This window comes from Nicotiana attenuata, chromosome 1 (assembly GCF_001879085.1).
Source record: "Nicotiana attenuata strain UT chromosome 1, NIATTr2, whole genome shotgun sequence".
Lineage (NCBI taxonomy): Eukaryota > Viridiplantae > Streptophyta > Magnoliopsida > Solanales > Solanaceae > Nicotiana > Nicotiana attenuata.
In genome coordinates, this window is record NC_031989.1 from 45,327,612 (window position 1) to 45,342,657 (window position 15,046).

At 40.3% G+C, this 15,046-nt stretch overlaps 1 protein-coding gene across 1 annotated transcript; it reads right to left on the minus strand.

Moving 5' to 3' along the window:
- Window positions 924-5,175, minus strand: LOC109225779 (ankyrin repeat domain-containing protein 13C-like). The gene is made up of 3 exons (XM_019390557.1): window positions 4,971-5,175; window positions 3,085-4,616; window positions 924-1,450 (listed from the first exon to the last, which is right to left on the minus strand). The coding sequence occupies exons 2-3, from the start codon at window positions 4,519-4,521 to the stop codon at window positions 1,109-1,111; spliced, it is 1,779 nt and encodes a 592-aa protein (XP_019246102.1). The 5' UTR covers window positions 4,522-4,616; window positions 4,971-5,175; the 3' UTR covers window positions 924-1,108.

The following is a 15,046-nucleotide window of genomic DNA, read 5'->3' on the forward strand; positions in this document are numbered from 1 at the left end:
ATAAGGAAAGCAAAATTGCTAATGTGGGATGAAGCACTTATGGCTAAGTGTCAAGCGATTGAAATAATTGCCCGGAGTTCTAGAGATATATTGCGTATTAATGAACCGTTCGGTTAAAAACTAATAATTTGAGAGGTGATTTATTTCAAGTACTACCAATAGTTCCAAAATCGACAAAAGTAGAGATTGTAAAAGCTAGCTTGCCAAAGTTATACTTCTGGACTCAAACAAAAAAAGATTCAACTAACAAGAAATACAAAGTAAGAACAGATTCAATATTCAATGTTTTCTTTTTTCGTGTCGGAAACGAAGAAGAGCATCCAATAAAAGATGATTTTGTTCTTCCTGAACACTTGGTTATCAATCCCAATGGTAATAGTAGTGCATTTAATAAGAGAAATATTTCAATCATTAGATTAAAACGCAATTTGTGCAAATCGCATGATAGAATTAAAAAGATATCTTAGCTAGCAGAAATGAATATGTTGACCAACTAAATAAAAGTTTGACTGCAAAATTTTATTGTAAAAATAAAATATTTTTTAGTTTTTGACTCAACAGAAAATGATACCAATAATTACTACGAAGAAGAATACTTAAATACTTTAATACCAAATGGCTTTCTACCATACATGTTTGTTGTCAAGTTTCTTATTTCTTGCGTATGTTAGTGTCACCGTATATATAATAGACTAAGTTAAAATTGATCTTCCATTGTATATAGGTTAATTTTGAAGAAAAAATATACCCTTCATGCTACTGAAAAACTTAGATACGCCGAATTGCTTATTTAATAGCACACAGATGGTATATAGAAGTTTTGACAATAACGTCATACATGCAAAAATTATGATACTGGTTAATGTGCTTCTAAGTATATGCTTATCCCTGAATTCAACTTTCGTCTTCCGGAACTNATATATAACAACAACAACAAACCCTGTGTAATCGCATAGGTGGAGTCTAGGGAGGGTAGTTGTACGCACATCTTATCCCTACCTTATAGCCCCCACAATGATTTACTAAATTGCAAAGATATAACTATCTCCTTAGGTATTCCATGAGCTGCTTTAAGTAAAAGATCCTCTTAGCTAGCCGACTTCTTCGACTACTGCTTCCTACTCTTCCCTTTCTTTGCCTTCTCCTTTTCCTGCATTTTCTTTTTCTTAGCTTCTGCAGTGATCCATGTGTAATCTCGAGGGATTGCAAATGGATCTTGGACGTCGTTTGTGATACTATTCGAGCTGCTTGTAGAAGAACTAGGCCGTTGATAAGGGGATTTTATCCACTGAAACCAAGATGAACTTGAGGGCTGTTGCTCGGGTGGACTCTCTTTGCCTGAAGGAGTAGGACTCGAAGGAGGAGTTGAGAACTCGTCCAGTGGCTGTAATTCTTCAAACTTAGTGAAAGTAACCAAAACTCTAATTGTTGGAACCACCGGAATTGCCACCTGAAATAACAAGGGCTTCTCAGCAGAGGACTACTTGATATAAAGGTATTAAAAACAAAATATAAGGGATCCCTTTGTGCGCATGCATATGAGCGTTCACACATCTAAGACCAACTATTTTTAGGAATCATTTCTACTGAGAAGTCACCAATTCATGACGAACGATGTCAAAAGGAAAGGGATGAGAAGCGTGGGAGTAGGAGGGGAAGCAAGGAACAAATTTATGTCAAAAGTGTTACGCAGATCAAGAATTCTTGAAGAAAGAGTTCCACAATTTAACCCAATATTCAAGCAAGTATTATCCGATATCACGCAACACCAATCAAAATGCAGTTGACCCTTTTATAAAAGATAATTGACAAATTATAAACAGTTTGCCAAATTATAAACAGAAAGGATGACAACAGTGGCCAGCAAGTTAGTAACAAACACTCAATTAGCTTTTACTACTGAGTGACAAACCACAGACGCAGTACTGATGGCTAATGAGTGCCTTGACTCAAGGAAGAGACAAGGAAACAGCTGCTATTCATTTCTTGGTAAAGTTGGACATAAAAAAAGTTATATGATCATGTGAACAGTAAGAAATGGGTTTTAGAAGCAAATGTATCAATTGGAGATCCCACTCTCCCTTTCTGTTCTTTCTTGTCGGAGGTTCTCAGTAAAATATAAGGAATAGAAAAACGAGTGGATGCTTCACAGTAGGGAGAGAGGGCAGGGAAAATGAACATCTCACACCTTCCTTATGCAGATGTTACACTTATATCTGTGAACCAGAGGAAGAGCAGAAGCTATATGTGAGAACTATTTTCTTGATATTCGAAGCTGTATCTGGTCTTAACATCAAGTTGACAACCTTTCCCTATTACAACTATTTTCACTTTCTACCTTAAAATCCATAACCAAGAAATCCTTCTTCAGTTAGCTGGCCGAACCCCAGCTGACCCATAGATTTGAAACTCAGAGGAACATGACCGGCCCCTCTACAGAGGCGGACCCAAGATTCGGCAGTCACGGGGGCACCATTACATTCAATATAAATTTATTACTGCTCATAAAAATTGGTATGAGGGCCTTTGTTAATATCTGGCTATTTCTCGAAGATATTAGCAAGTATATATGGAGTTTTTGCCGAAGTTTCCGGGTGCCGGTGACCCTCTGCCTACAATGTAGATCCGCCTCTGCCCCTCTACCTTGCTCCCACTTAAGTAGTAGGCTCCTCAATGGCAGGTTTGAACTCGAAACATGCGCCCGACTCACACATCATCCATTGTACTTCCTTACTGCCGAACGAAAGCCCAAGGGGCGCCCATAGATAAATATTTCTAAAGCAAATAAATGGTTCATAAGAATAAAATTCAAGAGCTAAACTGAAAAAACATAAAAAGGAGAATCCAAATAATATGAGCTCTCCTTTCGAGAGAGAGAGAGAGAGAGAGAGAGAGAGAGAGAGAGAGAGAGAGAGAGAGAGAGAGAGAGAGAGAGAGAGAGAGAGAGAGAGAGAGAGAGAGAGAGAGGGGATAAGTAAGGCGCCTGCATGTCAAACATATTACCAATCAAAATTAATGAGAATCCAAACAAGAAAAAGTGGCAGAGATGGAGCTAAGCTTCAAGAGCCAGTATACAACACATACCTTAACCGGGAAGGTTCCTTTTGGAAGTTTTGTTGTAAGCATTTCTCTCAGTCGCCGGATAGCCTTAACTTTATTTGCTAAAATGTCAAGCAAGGGAAGGAGTTCTTCAGTTCTCAACGGAAAATCAGGAGAAAGCCAGAGAATAGGCCTCAATCCTTTCTTATACTCTTTTTCTCGGCTTCCATCTTTGCGAAGATCTCCACTTTCAGCATTACTAGATGAAGAAGCTTCGGCATCTCTTCCTCGTCTATACTCATCCCTCTTCCTGCTAACATCAACAGAATACTTCTCACCATTACTACAACCATTTATCTCCTCAATAGGAATGTCTCTGTCTATTTGTTCATGACAACTGTGCCCGTGTGCAATAACGCCATCTCCGTTCTCATTGAGAGCAACATCAAGTTGTCTTCTTTCTTCCTCTGTCAGAATATCATCAAGATCTTTACTTTCCGCCTCATTTCCATTGCATGAATTAATCATTTCATCATCTGTCATAGCACCTGGCACCCTCCTTGATCTAACGCTCACGACCACATTTTGCATATCATATACTTTAGCGTTCCATGGACCGACCATCTCCATCTTCTCGTGGCGTCTCCATGTCGTTTGTGGTGATAAAACAGCTTGAGTCACATCAATCCCGGGCCTGAATATGCTCGTTCGAGACATTGCAGCGACTTCTTCTTGCACTTCAGCCTCTGTTGCTGGAGCGCCAGCACCATCTAAAGCATTCAAAATTTCCTTTTCTTTATGTGAAACCACACAAAGCGAACCGGGATTAACTTTACCATCCTCAGAACCATCACCAAGGAAGAGAATGCTCTGATCAGATCGTTGAATACGAAAACCATCAAATCCAGCCAACGTCATATCCGCCCTTAAATTTGCACCCCTTTTCCAAATTTTATACGTATCTGAAGGCGCAATCCTAGAAATGAAAGGGATAACAGTACTCTCAAAATTGAAAGTAATCTCCATATAAAAATCCCTCATTCTCCTCATTGTTCCAATCAACCGAGGTAACCGCCTACACCATTTCGCCCAAGCCAAAGGCTGGTAATTCTTAACTATAATCTTCGCAACACCTTCTTCTCTGTTACATATAGCTTCCTGTAGGGCACTCCAGCCTTGCTGATTTTGCAAGCTCCAATCTACACCGGCAAGCATAAGCATCTCGGTTGCAGTCTCGTCCCCTAGTTTGACAGCTAAATGAAGAGGCGTATCGCGATTGGGGACATCTCGTCGATCAATTACAGCCGAAATGGCATCAGCCTTAGCTTCCTCAGCTAAGGATAGTGATTCAGTATGAATTTCAGCTGTATCACAAAGCCTAGGGAGGCCTAATATTATCTTACTAAGAGATGCATAATCTTTCAAGATTGTAGCTTTATGCATAGGGCTATGTGCATACTTTGAAACATCAAAACTTGTCATTCCCCTCAACAGTAATATACAATCACCAAATCCTATAATTGCCACAACACAGAAACACCCCAAAAAGATTCAATCTTCGCATGAAATTACAACCACTGTCAATTCAAGAAAACAAAATACAGTCAGACCTCTTTATAACAATCTATCTTCTATAACAACATTTCACTATAACGGCCAAGTTTTCTTTGGAACCGATTTTTCATGTTATGTTATGTTATATGTTCTTTATAACATCATTTCACCCTAGCAGCCAAAAAATATCAAAATTATAGAGAGGTTTGACTATACCAGCTCAAAAAATTTTGTGGCTACACAGAGTCTGTCACAAGAATTATTCAGACCCCAATTAAAATTACACTTAACTAATACAAGAAACAAAAAGTTACAACAAATAAAGGTTCAGAATCTTTCTTGTGGGACCCAAGAGCAGAAATCAAGAAAATTCTTACCTTAGTGTTCTTCCTCTCTTTCTGTAAATTGAGGAAAAAAAAAAAGAACAAAGCAAGAACCTTGTGATCAAATGGAAAAGAAAAGTTATGCAATTTTAATATAAAATTGGAGGAATTTTGGGGGAATCTGATAAAGAACAGGGAAAACTGAAAAGGGTGTCAAGGAATCAAAGGAAAGAATACCAAAGAGAAGCATATTATAGTACAACTCAACCCCACTGCTCAAGCAAAGGGCAAAACTGTCTTGTGCAAAAAAAAGGGATACAGCATATTCTTGCAATAAAAACAAAGAAAAAGCATAAGTAATGAAGGAGTGGTATAATATTTTAATTAATTACTTTATATAAAAAACGAAAGGCAAACCTAATCTTTAAATTGACAAGAGTGCTAATTTAATTATTATTTCATTTATAATGCGTCCAAGTATTTCTTTATTGTAGTTTAGTTGTATAAAACGAACACCTTCTAACATAGTATGTCATTTTTTGATGTACTGATTTGGTATAATTTTATTTTGATAAACTTTACTGCTATTCAAGTTTACAATGTAAGTAATGAAGCTCATTATTTGATTAAATTTGAGCCGTAAGAGAAAAATTTAGCTGATTTTTGACATTATTAAAAGAGAAAATGAATTATTGGAAATTGCCAAGAATTAGGGTAAAGTGGAATAGAATACCAGTGTACTAAAATTATAAACAACTTCAAAGTACAACTACGCACACTTAATTTTTTTTTTTTTTGTCAGAAACTAACTTCAATGGTATGAAATTTAAAGAAATATTTATGCTAAAAAAATTATCATGAATAATGAAAAAAATCCAAACCATTGATTACCTTTTGTCCACATGGCACATATTAAACACTCTATTGAAGATTAATGGACGAAATAGTACTGGAGATCCCAATAATACCTTGGGCACCACTTACATTGGGTTACATTTGAACTATTTTTAGCTCTAATTAGCTCTAAACTTGGCAGTTTGATAGTTTTGATTTTTTAATTAAAATTAATTTAAGTGTTGACCAAATGATAAAAAAGAATTTCCTTTTTAATTATTTTTCAAAGGGAGGAATTTATTGACTCTACTTACCAGGACCTTTTGGCAAATAAGAGTCTCAAATATGAAAGAAGAGATATTCAAGTGATATAGCTTAGGAAATTTTACCATTTATAGCAAAGGTATATAATTTATTTATTATAAATCAAAATTATTTTAAAATATTATTTTCTATAGCTATCTTTTGTATTATATAGCAAAATAGGTATTGATAGTATATACTACCATTGGGGCGTGAAATACGCTATCTATATTTTGTCTCTCTCTTTCTTTCAATTAACACACAATTCTCTCTCAAAATCCCAACAAAAATTTTCTTCTTTCTCTCTCTTCGAGCAAAATACGTGCTTAGTTTCTATGCCGGATATTGCAATGGATTTGTACTTCTTAGTTTCTGCATCGGATATTTGCAATGGATTTGTACTGCAATATTAGAAAGAAAGAGACTACGTCTTTCTTCCACGCTGGATATTACAACGGATTCCTCTAAACGGATACTACAATATTTTTTACGTCGGAGAAGATCCGAGGGCCGGGTTCGTCTCCATTTTTAGTTTTAATACAATGTATACAATATTTTGCTTGGCCGCAAAACGCCATCTCCGACGAACGTTCTTCTCTACTTTGCTATTTAGTCATATATAATGATACAAATACATTATATTATGTACAAATTCACTCAAATACATTGTATTTTTGTATAAATACATTATTTTTTGCATGTATATATGTATTTTGAAGGTTTGTATTTTTTCAATATAGCTGGATACACTTGTATTCATGCATGAATACATCATATAAACATTGAAATACAAACATTAAAATAAAACAGAATATAAAAAGTGAACATATTTAATTTTAAAATACAGTAAAATACACTGAATACAAATAGAAATACAATGAATACAACCAAATGAAATATACTGAATACAACAGTAATAACATGTAGTAGGAATAACTAAAATACTATTAATACAAATACATTTGAATACGCTGAATATAAAATAGTGAATACAGTAAATGCAAACATTGAATCTAATGAATGCAACAGTAAAAATAATAATTGAAACAGACTAAATACAGGTCACGACCCAATTCCTCCTTCCGTGAACTGTCGTGACGGCACCTAGTCTCTACGACTAGGTAAGCCTGACTCATTGCGGAAATGAAAACAAAAGCATGAATATTAACTATTGGCAACACAATTATTCATTAAGCAACTAAATGCCACTCGGCATATACAGTTATCACCTTAGAAAAAGTACCGAACAATACCCAAAACTCGAAAACGCGCAAGTCACAAGTTACTAAGATGTTCTAACTGTTCTATACATCATTTCTACAAAAAGAAAGAGGAATGAACATAAGGGGATAGAGGGGGACTCCGAGGATCTGCAGGCGCGACAGATGTACCTTGAAGTCTCCAACAGCCAGCAGTAACTGCAACTAGTGATAAGGCTGGTACGATGAACCCGGATCTGCACATGAAAAACATGTGCAGGAAAGAGCATGAGTACACCACAGTGGTACCCAGTAAGTGCCAGGCCCAACCTCGTTTGAGTAGTGACGAGATCAGGTCAGGGCCCTTCTGGTTTATATATAAGAAATATCGCAGTAAGATTAAATACTAACAGTCAACAAAATGAAATCACAAAAAAATACCACAACTTAGTACACAGAGATAGCAACTGGGGATCTCCCGGGATACCGTCCCGTATTCCCAAACGTAAACGTGCAGGGGGATCTCCCGAAATACCGTTCCGTAGTCCCAAAGTAAATATATCCAGTACAGGGGATCTCCCGGGATATCGTCCCGTAGTCCCAAATATAAATGTGCAGGGGGATCTCCCGGAATACCGTTCCGCAGTCCCAAAGTAAACATACCGCTCAATCAATATAAACAACAGTTTCAACAAGAAATGCTACAGTTTAAATTAAATTCATATCAAAGAAGTCAGGCAATCCTTACTCTAAACAGGCTGCACAGAGTCCAGGTAGGTAGTTAAGGCAGTTAAGATCCTTAAGGCACGTAAGCATGCTTCCCTAAGCTAAACACGATGGCTACATATATTAATATTGCTCAATTAAAGGAAGACATAGATATTTACTTAATGAAAAATATGGTTCTTTTTCAACAATTAGCATGTGTACGCACTCGTCACCTCACGTACACGACATTCATATAACAACAGTACCAAATCCTAAGGGGTGTTCCCCCACACAAGGTTAGGCAAGCCACTTACCTCGAACCAAGCTCAAATCAATCCGAAATCACGATCTTGCCACGAGTATCCAACTCCGAGTGGCCCAAATCAAACTAAATCAATTACATAACGTAAATAAAGCTACGAGCAACTAATTTAGCTAATGAATTCAAAGCTAAGCAAAGAAAATAGGAAAACGCCCAAAAATCCTCCCCGGGCTCACGTCTCAGAATCGGATAAAGTCACAAATTATGAACACCCGTTCACTCATGAGTCTAACCATACCAAATTCACTCAAATCCAATACCAAAATCTCGATCAAAATCCCAAAATTCGGCCTAAGAACTTTTCTCAAATTTTCCCAAATTTTCACTCCAAATCCAAAATTAAATGATGAAATTAAGCTTTCATTAATGGGATATAATGAAAAAGGAGTTAGGAATCATTATCAACAAACTTCCTCCAGAAGTCTCTCCAAATTTTTCCTTCTACCGAGCTCTCAATCAAATTTTGGAGTTATGAACTCAAACCCTCGATTTTTCTCTTTTCTGCCTAGCGATTTTTGCTTCTACGCACCTAGGACCTCATCTGCGGTCCCGCACCTGCGGAAGAATCATCGCAGGTGCGAAGGCCACTTAACTGGGCTGGAGTTGCATCTGCTGGCACTGGGCCGCATCTGCGAGCCCGCTTCTGCGGTCCCCCAGCCTCACCTGCGATCCTAGTTGACCAGGCCCAACTCCACATCTACGGTTCCTTAGCCGCTTCTACGGCTCCGCACCTGCGGCCCAAAATGCGCAGGTGCGAAAACAACAGGTGCTGCAACTTCAGCAAAATGCCTAAGTCCCAAACTAATTCTTTAAGCATCCGAAACTCACCCGTGGCCCTCGGGACCTCAACCAAACATACCAACCAATCCTAAAACATCATACGAACTTAGTCGAGCCCTCAAATCACATCAAACAACGCAAAAACCACGAATCACTCTCCAATTCAAACTTAATGAACTTGAAATCTCAAAATTCTACAACCAATGTCGAAACCAACCAAACCATGTCCGATTGACCCCAAATTTTGCACACAAGTCATATTCAACACTACGGACCTACTCCAACTTCTAAAATAGGATTCCGACCCCGATATCAAAAATTCCACTATCGGCCCGAAACTCCAAAAATTCGACTTTCGCCATTTCAAGCCTAAATGAGCCACATACCTCAAAAACACAATCCGGACACGCCTCTAAGCCCAAAATCACCCAACAGAGCTAATGAAATCGACAGAATTCCATTCTGAAGTCGATTTCACACTGTTCCGACTACGGTCCAAATTCTATGACTTAGGCTCTCATTTAGGGACTAAGTGTCCCAAAACACTCCGAAACTCAAAATGAATCATCCCGGCAAACCACAATAGCAGAAAAAGACACGAGGAAAGCAGTTAACAGGGGATCGGGGCGTTAATTCTCAAAATGACCGGCCGGGTCATTACATCCTCCCCCTCTTAAAACATTCGTTCGTCCTCGAACGAGCAAATAGACATACCTGAAGTGGTGAAAAAATGAGGATAACAGTTGCGCACCTGCTCGGTCTCCCAAGTTGGCTCCTCGACCGACTGACCCACCACTGAACCTTTACTGATGCAATGCTCTTTGACCTCAGCTTTCGAACTTGCCTGTCCAAGCATTTTGTAAAAGTATAACATAAATGTATAATTAAAATGGTTGTTTAGATGAACCGACGACTGTGATGCGGTTCGAGACATTGCAACTTCTCCTGCTACGGAATTTTTAGGGTCCTCCTCAAAATTCTTCCCCAGTTTGATGGGTTGACTTTTCTGACTGCTGCTCGTGCGACGATCGGCTGAAATTACTTCGGAATTTTGAGGATCCTCCTCAAAATTCTGCCCTAGTTTCCAATTTTGGGGGAAATGAAAATTTTATTGAATTGTGACCGAACCTATAAGGCTGCCTACGTATCCCCTCTTAAACGGGAATCAGGTCAGACATAGTTAAAATTACATCATATAGGAAAACATAAGATTACACATAGTAGCGCTTGACTGCATCTGGATTGATTGGTTTTGGCCAAACTTCTCCGTCCATTTCTGCAAGTATAAGGGCTCCTCCCGTTAGAACCCGATGAACCATGTATGGACCCTGCCAGTTAGGAGAGAATTTCCCTTTGGCTTCATCTTGATGCGGGAAAATTTTCTTTAACACCAGCTACCCCGGTGTGAACTGTCTCGGCTTGACTCTCTTGTTGAAGGCTCTGGACATTCTGTTCTGATAAAGCTGACCGTGGCAAACTGCATTCATTCTCTTCCCATCTATAAGAGCTAGCTGCTCGTAACGACTTTTCACCCATTCTGTATCGTCGAGTTCTGCTTCCTGTATGATCCTTAAGGAGGGAATTTCAACCTCGGCGGGAATGACTGCCTCCGTACCATAAACCAGCATATAGGGGGTTGCCCTGGTTGATGTGAGGACTGTGGTGCGGTACCCCAATAAAACAAATGATAGCTTCTCGTGCCACTGCTTATGCTTTTCTATCATTTTCCTTAGTATCTTCTTAATATTCTTGTTGGCGGCCTCTACGGCTTCGTTCATCTGAGGTCTGTAGGCTGTAGAATTCTTGTGTTTGATCTTGAAGGTTTCATACATGGCCTTCATCAGGTCATTGTTGAGGTTGGAGCCATTATCAGTGATGATTGACTCTGGAATCTCGAATCGACAAACGATGCGGTCGCGGACAAAGTCTGCCACGGCTTTCTTGGTTACTGCTTTGTAAGATGCTGCTTCAACCCATTTGGTGAAATAATCAATTGCCACTAGGATAAACCTGTGTCCGTTTGATGCGGCAGGTTCGATTGGTCTGATATCATCCATTCCCCAGGCGGCGAACGACCATGGTGAGCTTGTTGCATTAAGCTCGTTTGGGGGTACCTTGATCATGTCTGCATGTATCTGACAGCGTTGGCATTTCTGGACATACTAGATGCAGTCTGTTTCCATAGTCATCCAAAAGTAACCAGCCCGGAGTAACTTCTTTGGTAAAACAAAACCGTTCATATGTGGACTGCAGGTCCCGGCATGAATTTCCTCTAACAGCCTGGATGCTTCTTTTGCGTCGACACACCTTAATAATCCCAAGTCCGGAGTCCTCCTATATAGGATTCCTCCGCTGTGAAAGAAATTATTGGACAACCTTCGAAGTGTGCGCTTCTGAATAGGATTTGCAAGCCCTGGGTATTCTCCTTTTGCTAAATATTCCTTGATATCATGAAACCAAGGCTTTCCGTCCGCTTCTTCTTTAACGTGGGCACAATAGGCTGGCTGATCATGGATCTTTACTGGAATGGGATCAATGAAGTTTTTGTCTGGATGTTGTATCATGGATGACAGGGTAGCCAATGCATCGGCGAACTCATTCTGGATTGTGGGGACATGTTGGAATTCCGTCTTTGTGAACCTCTTTTCTCAGTTCTTGCACGTGATGCAGATATGGGAGTATCTTAGAGTTCTTGGTTGCCCATTCTCCTCGTACCTGATGTATAAGCAAATCTGAATCTCCGATCACTAGCAATTCTTGAATGTTCATGTCGATAGCCATCTTGAGCCCTAAGATGCAGGCTTCGTACTCGGCCATATTGTTGGTGCACGAGAACCTGAGTTTGGCAGACACTGGATAATGCTGATCAGTTTCTGATACTAGGACTGCTCTTATGCCAACTCCTTTGAAATTTGCTGCTCCGTCGAAAAACATTCTCCAGCCATCGTAGGATTCTGCAATGTCTTCTCCTATGAATGATACCTCTTCGTCAGGAAAATACGTTTTCAGGGGTTCGTATTCTCCATCCACGGGGTTTTCGGCCAAGTGATCTGCTAGTGCCTGTCCCTTGACTGCTTTTTGAGTTACGTAGACAATGTCGAATTCACTCAACAGGATTTGCCACTTGGCTAGCTTGCCGGTGGGCATGGGCTTCTGAAAGATGTATTTCAAAGTATCCATCCTTGATATGAGGTATGTAGTATAGGCACAGAAATAGTGCCTCAGCTTCTGAGCCACCCAAGTTAGAGCATAACAGGTGCGTTCTAGCAGAGAATACCGGGCGTCGTGCGGAGTGAACTTCTTGCTGCGATAATAGATGGCCTGTTCTTCCTTTCCCGTTTCATCATGCTGCCCTAGGACGCAACCGAAGTCACCCTCTAACACTGCGATGTAGAGTAATAGAGGTCTACCTGGTGGTGGGGTTGACAAGTATTCCTTTATTCTGTCGAAAGCTTTCTGGCAGTCATCAGTCCATTCGGTGGCCGCGTCCTTCTTCAACATCTTGAAGATTGGCTCGCAGATAACTGTAGATTGTGCTATGAACCGGCTGATGTAGTTCCGTCTCCCCAAGAAACTCATTACGTCCTTCTTGTTCCTTGGCGGTGGCAATTCTTGAATGGCTTTGATCTTTGATGGATCTAGTTCTATTCCCCGTCGACTCACAATAAACCCAAGCAATTTTCCAGCTGGAACCCCAAATGCACACTTCGCGGGATTCAGCTTTAGGTTGTACCTTCGCAGTCTATTGAAGAATTTCCTCAAATCTTCCATGTGATTAGTGGCCTTCTTTGACTTAATGATGATGTCGTCTACGTACACCTCGATCTCCTTGTGTATCATATCGTGAAAAATGGTAGTCATGGCCCTCATGTAGGTGGCCCCTACGTTCTTAAGGCCAAACAGTATCATCTTGTAGCAGTACATTCCCCACGACGTAATGAAAGCCGTTTTCTCAGCATCTTCTTCATCCATCCAGATCTGATACTACCCAGCGAAACAATCTACAAATGATTGCAACTCGTGCTTGGCGCAATTGTCAATCAGGATGTGTATGTTTGGCAAGGGGAAGTCGTCTTTTGGACTGGCCTAGTTGAGATCCCGGTAGTCGACACAGACTCTGACCTTCCCGTCTTTCTTTGGCACTGGCAAAATGTTAGCTAACCACGTTGGGTATTCCACTACCCTGAGAACTTTGGCTTTGACCTGCTTGGTGACTTCTTTCTTGATTTTCAAACTCATATCAGGTTTGAACTTTCTGAGCTTCTGTTTTACCGGTGGAAAAGTCAGATCAGTTGGCAGTTTGTGTGCCACAATAGATGTACTCAGCCCAGTCATGTCGTCGTACGACCAGGCGAATATGTCCTCATATTCTCTTAGAAACTCTGTGTATTCCTTCTTTTCTGATGACGATAGGTGAATGCTGATTCGTGTTCCTTTGATGTTTTCTGCATCTCCCAGGTTAACAATCTCGGTCTCGTCCAAGTTGGACTTTGGCCTATTTTCAAAATTCTCGACTTCCTTAACGATCTCTTTCGGTATGTCATCTTCCTCTAAGTCTATGTCTTTTGTTGCGTTGTCTCATTGCATGTCACAGTCATTGGTTCATCAAGATAAGTAATAGTAATGCTGTATAAATAAAGTAATGAGAGAAAATAATAAGAGTAAGATTTATAAGAAAACCGAAATGCTTTGATAAATTCCATAACTGTTTTTTGAACATTGGAACTCTTTCTTGCGAAATTTAAAATGCGAAAGGAAAGTAAACTAGTAAAATAAAAGAAAATAGTGCATAACACTTGTTCAGCCTTGCTACCCCGAGGCTCGCCAGGCTCTGGTGGTTCTGACGGTCCAGTTATTGAGGCATGCTCCTCTGCTTACAGCCTGTATGGAAGGGCCTTCCTCCCCCTCCTCCTCGAAAACGACACAACAATCCATATCATCGTCTTCCAGGAACAAATTCCTCACTGCTGCCAGTGCTTCTTCTTCTTCTGACCCGTAGATAACTTCCGCCGGTTGGAAAGTCTGTTCCAAGCGTGGTATTGGCTGCTCCAATAGATAGTAAGGGCCGCGCCATGGTGGTGACCAGTCGTTGCATTCTTTCCAGGTATACTCATGCCCCAATCCGAAGGTGGTGCCGTGTTTCGAGTTTTATGGGCTTAGCGATTCCTTGGATATTCTTGCCAAGTCCCTTGCCAGGTTCATTTCCGCTCCAGTTCAATATGCTTTCAATTTTGTTATCCCACCACTTATCCTTATCGACTGTGTTTACTCGCTCGATGTGGTGGTAAGTTTCCCCTCCTATCTTTCTTCTGCCTCCTATTGTTGGGATGGTCTGGTGACTGTATATAGGATTGCTACCGTCGCCGTGAATGATCACCTCTTGGTGATTCCACTCAAACTTCACTGCTTGATGTAGCGTGGATGCTATGGCCCCCCGCGGCATGAATCCATGGTCGTCCCAACAACAAATTGTAAGATGCCGGCACATCTATCACTTGAAAGTCAACATCGAACCAAGTAGGCCGCATTTGCAAACACAAGCTAATTTCCCCAATAGTTGACCTTTGGGATCCGTCGAAAGCTTTGACGTTGATGGCCCCGTCCTTGATCTCATGCAGCCCCTTTCCTAATGTCCTGAGTGTCACCAACGGACAAATGTTGAGGCTGGACCCTCTGTCAATCAGGATCCTGGTGATAAAATAATCTTCGCATTGCACGGTGATGTGCAACGCCTTGTTGTGACTCAACCCCTCTGGCGGCAGCTCATCTTCGTGAAAAGTGATCTTGTGACTTTCCAATAATTGGCCTACCATGTTAGCCATCTCTCTGCCGGTGATGTTACTTGGTACATATGCCTCACTCAGCACTTTTAGCAAGGCATTCTTATGCGCATTGGAGTTCTGTAGTAAAGCAAGGATGGAAATTTGCGACGGCGTTTTGTTCAGCTGATCAACGACTGAGTATTCCTTGGCTTGTATCTTTCT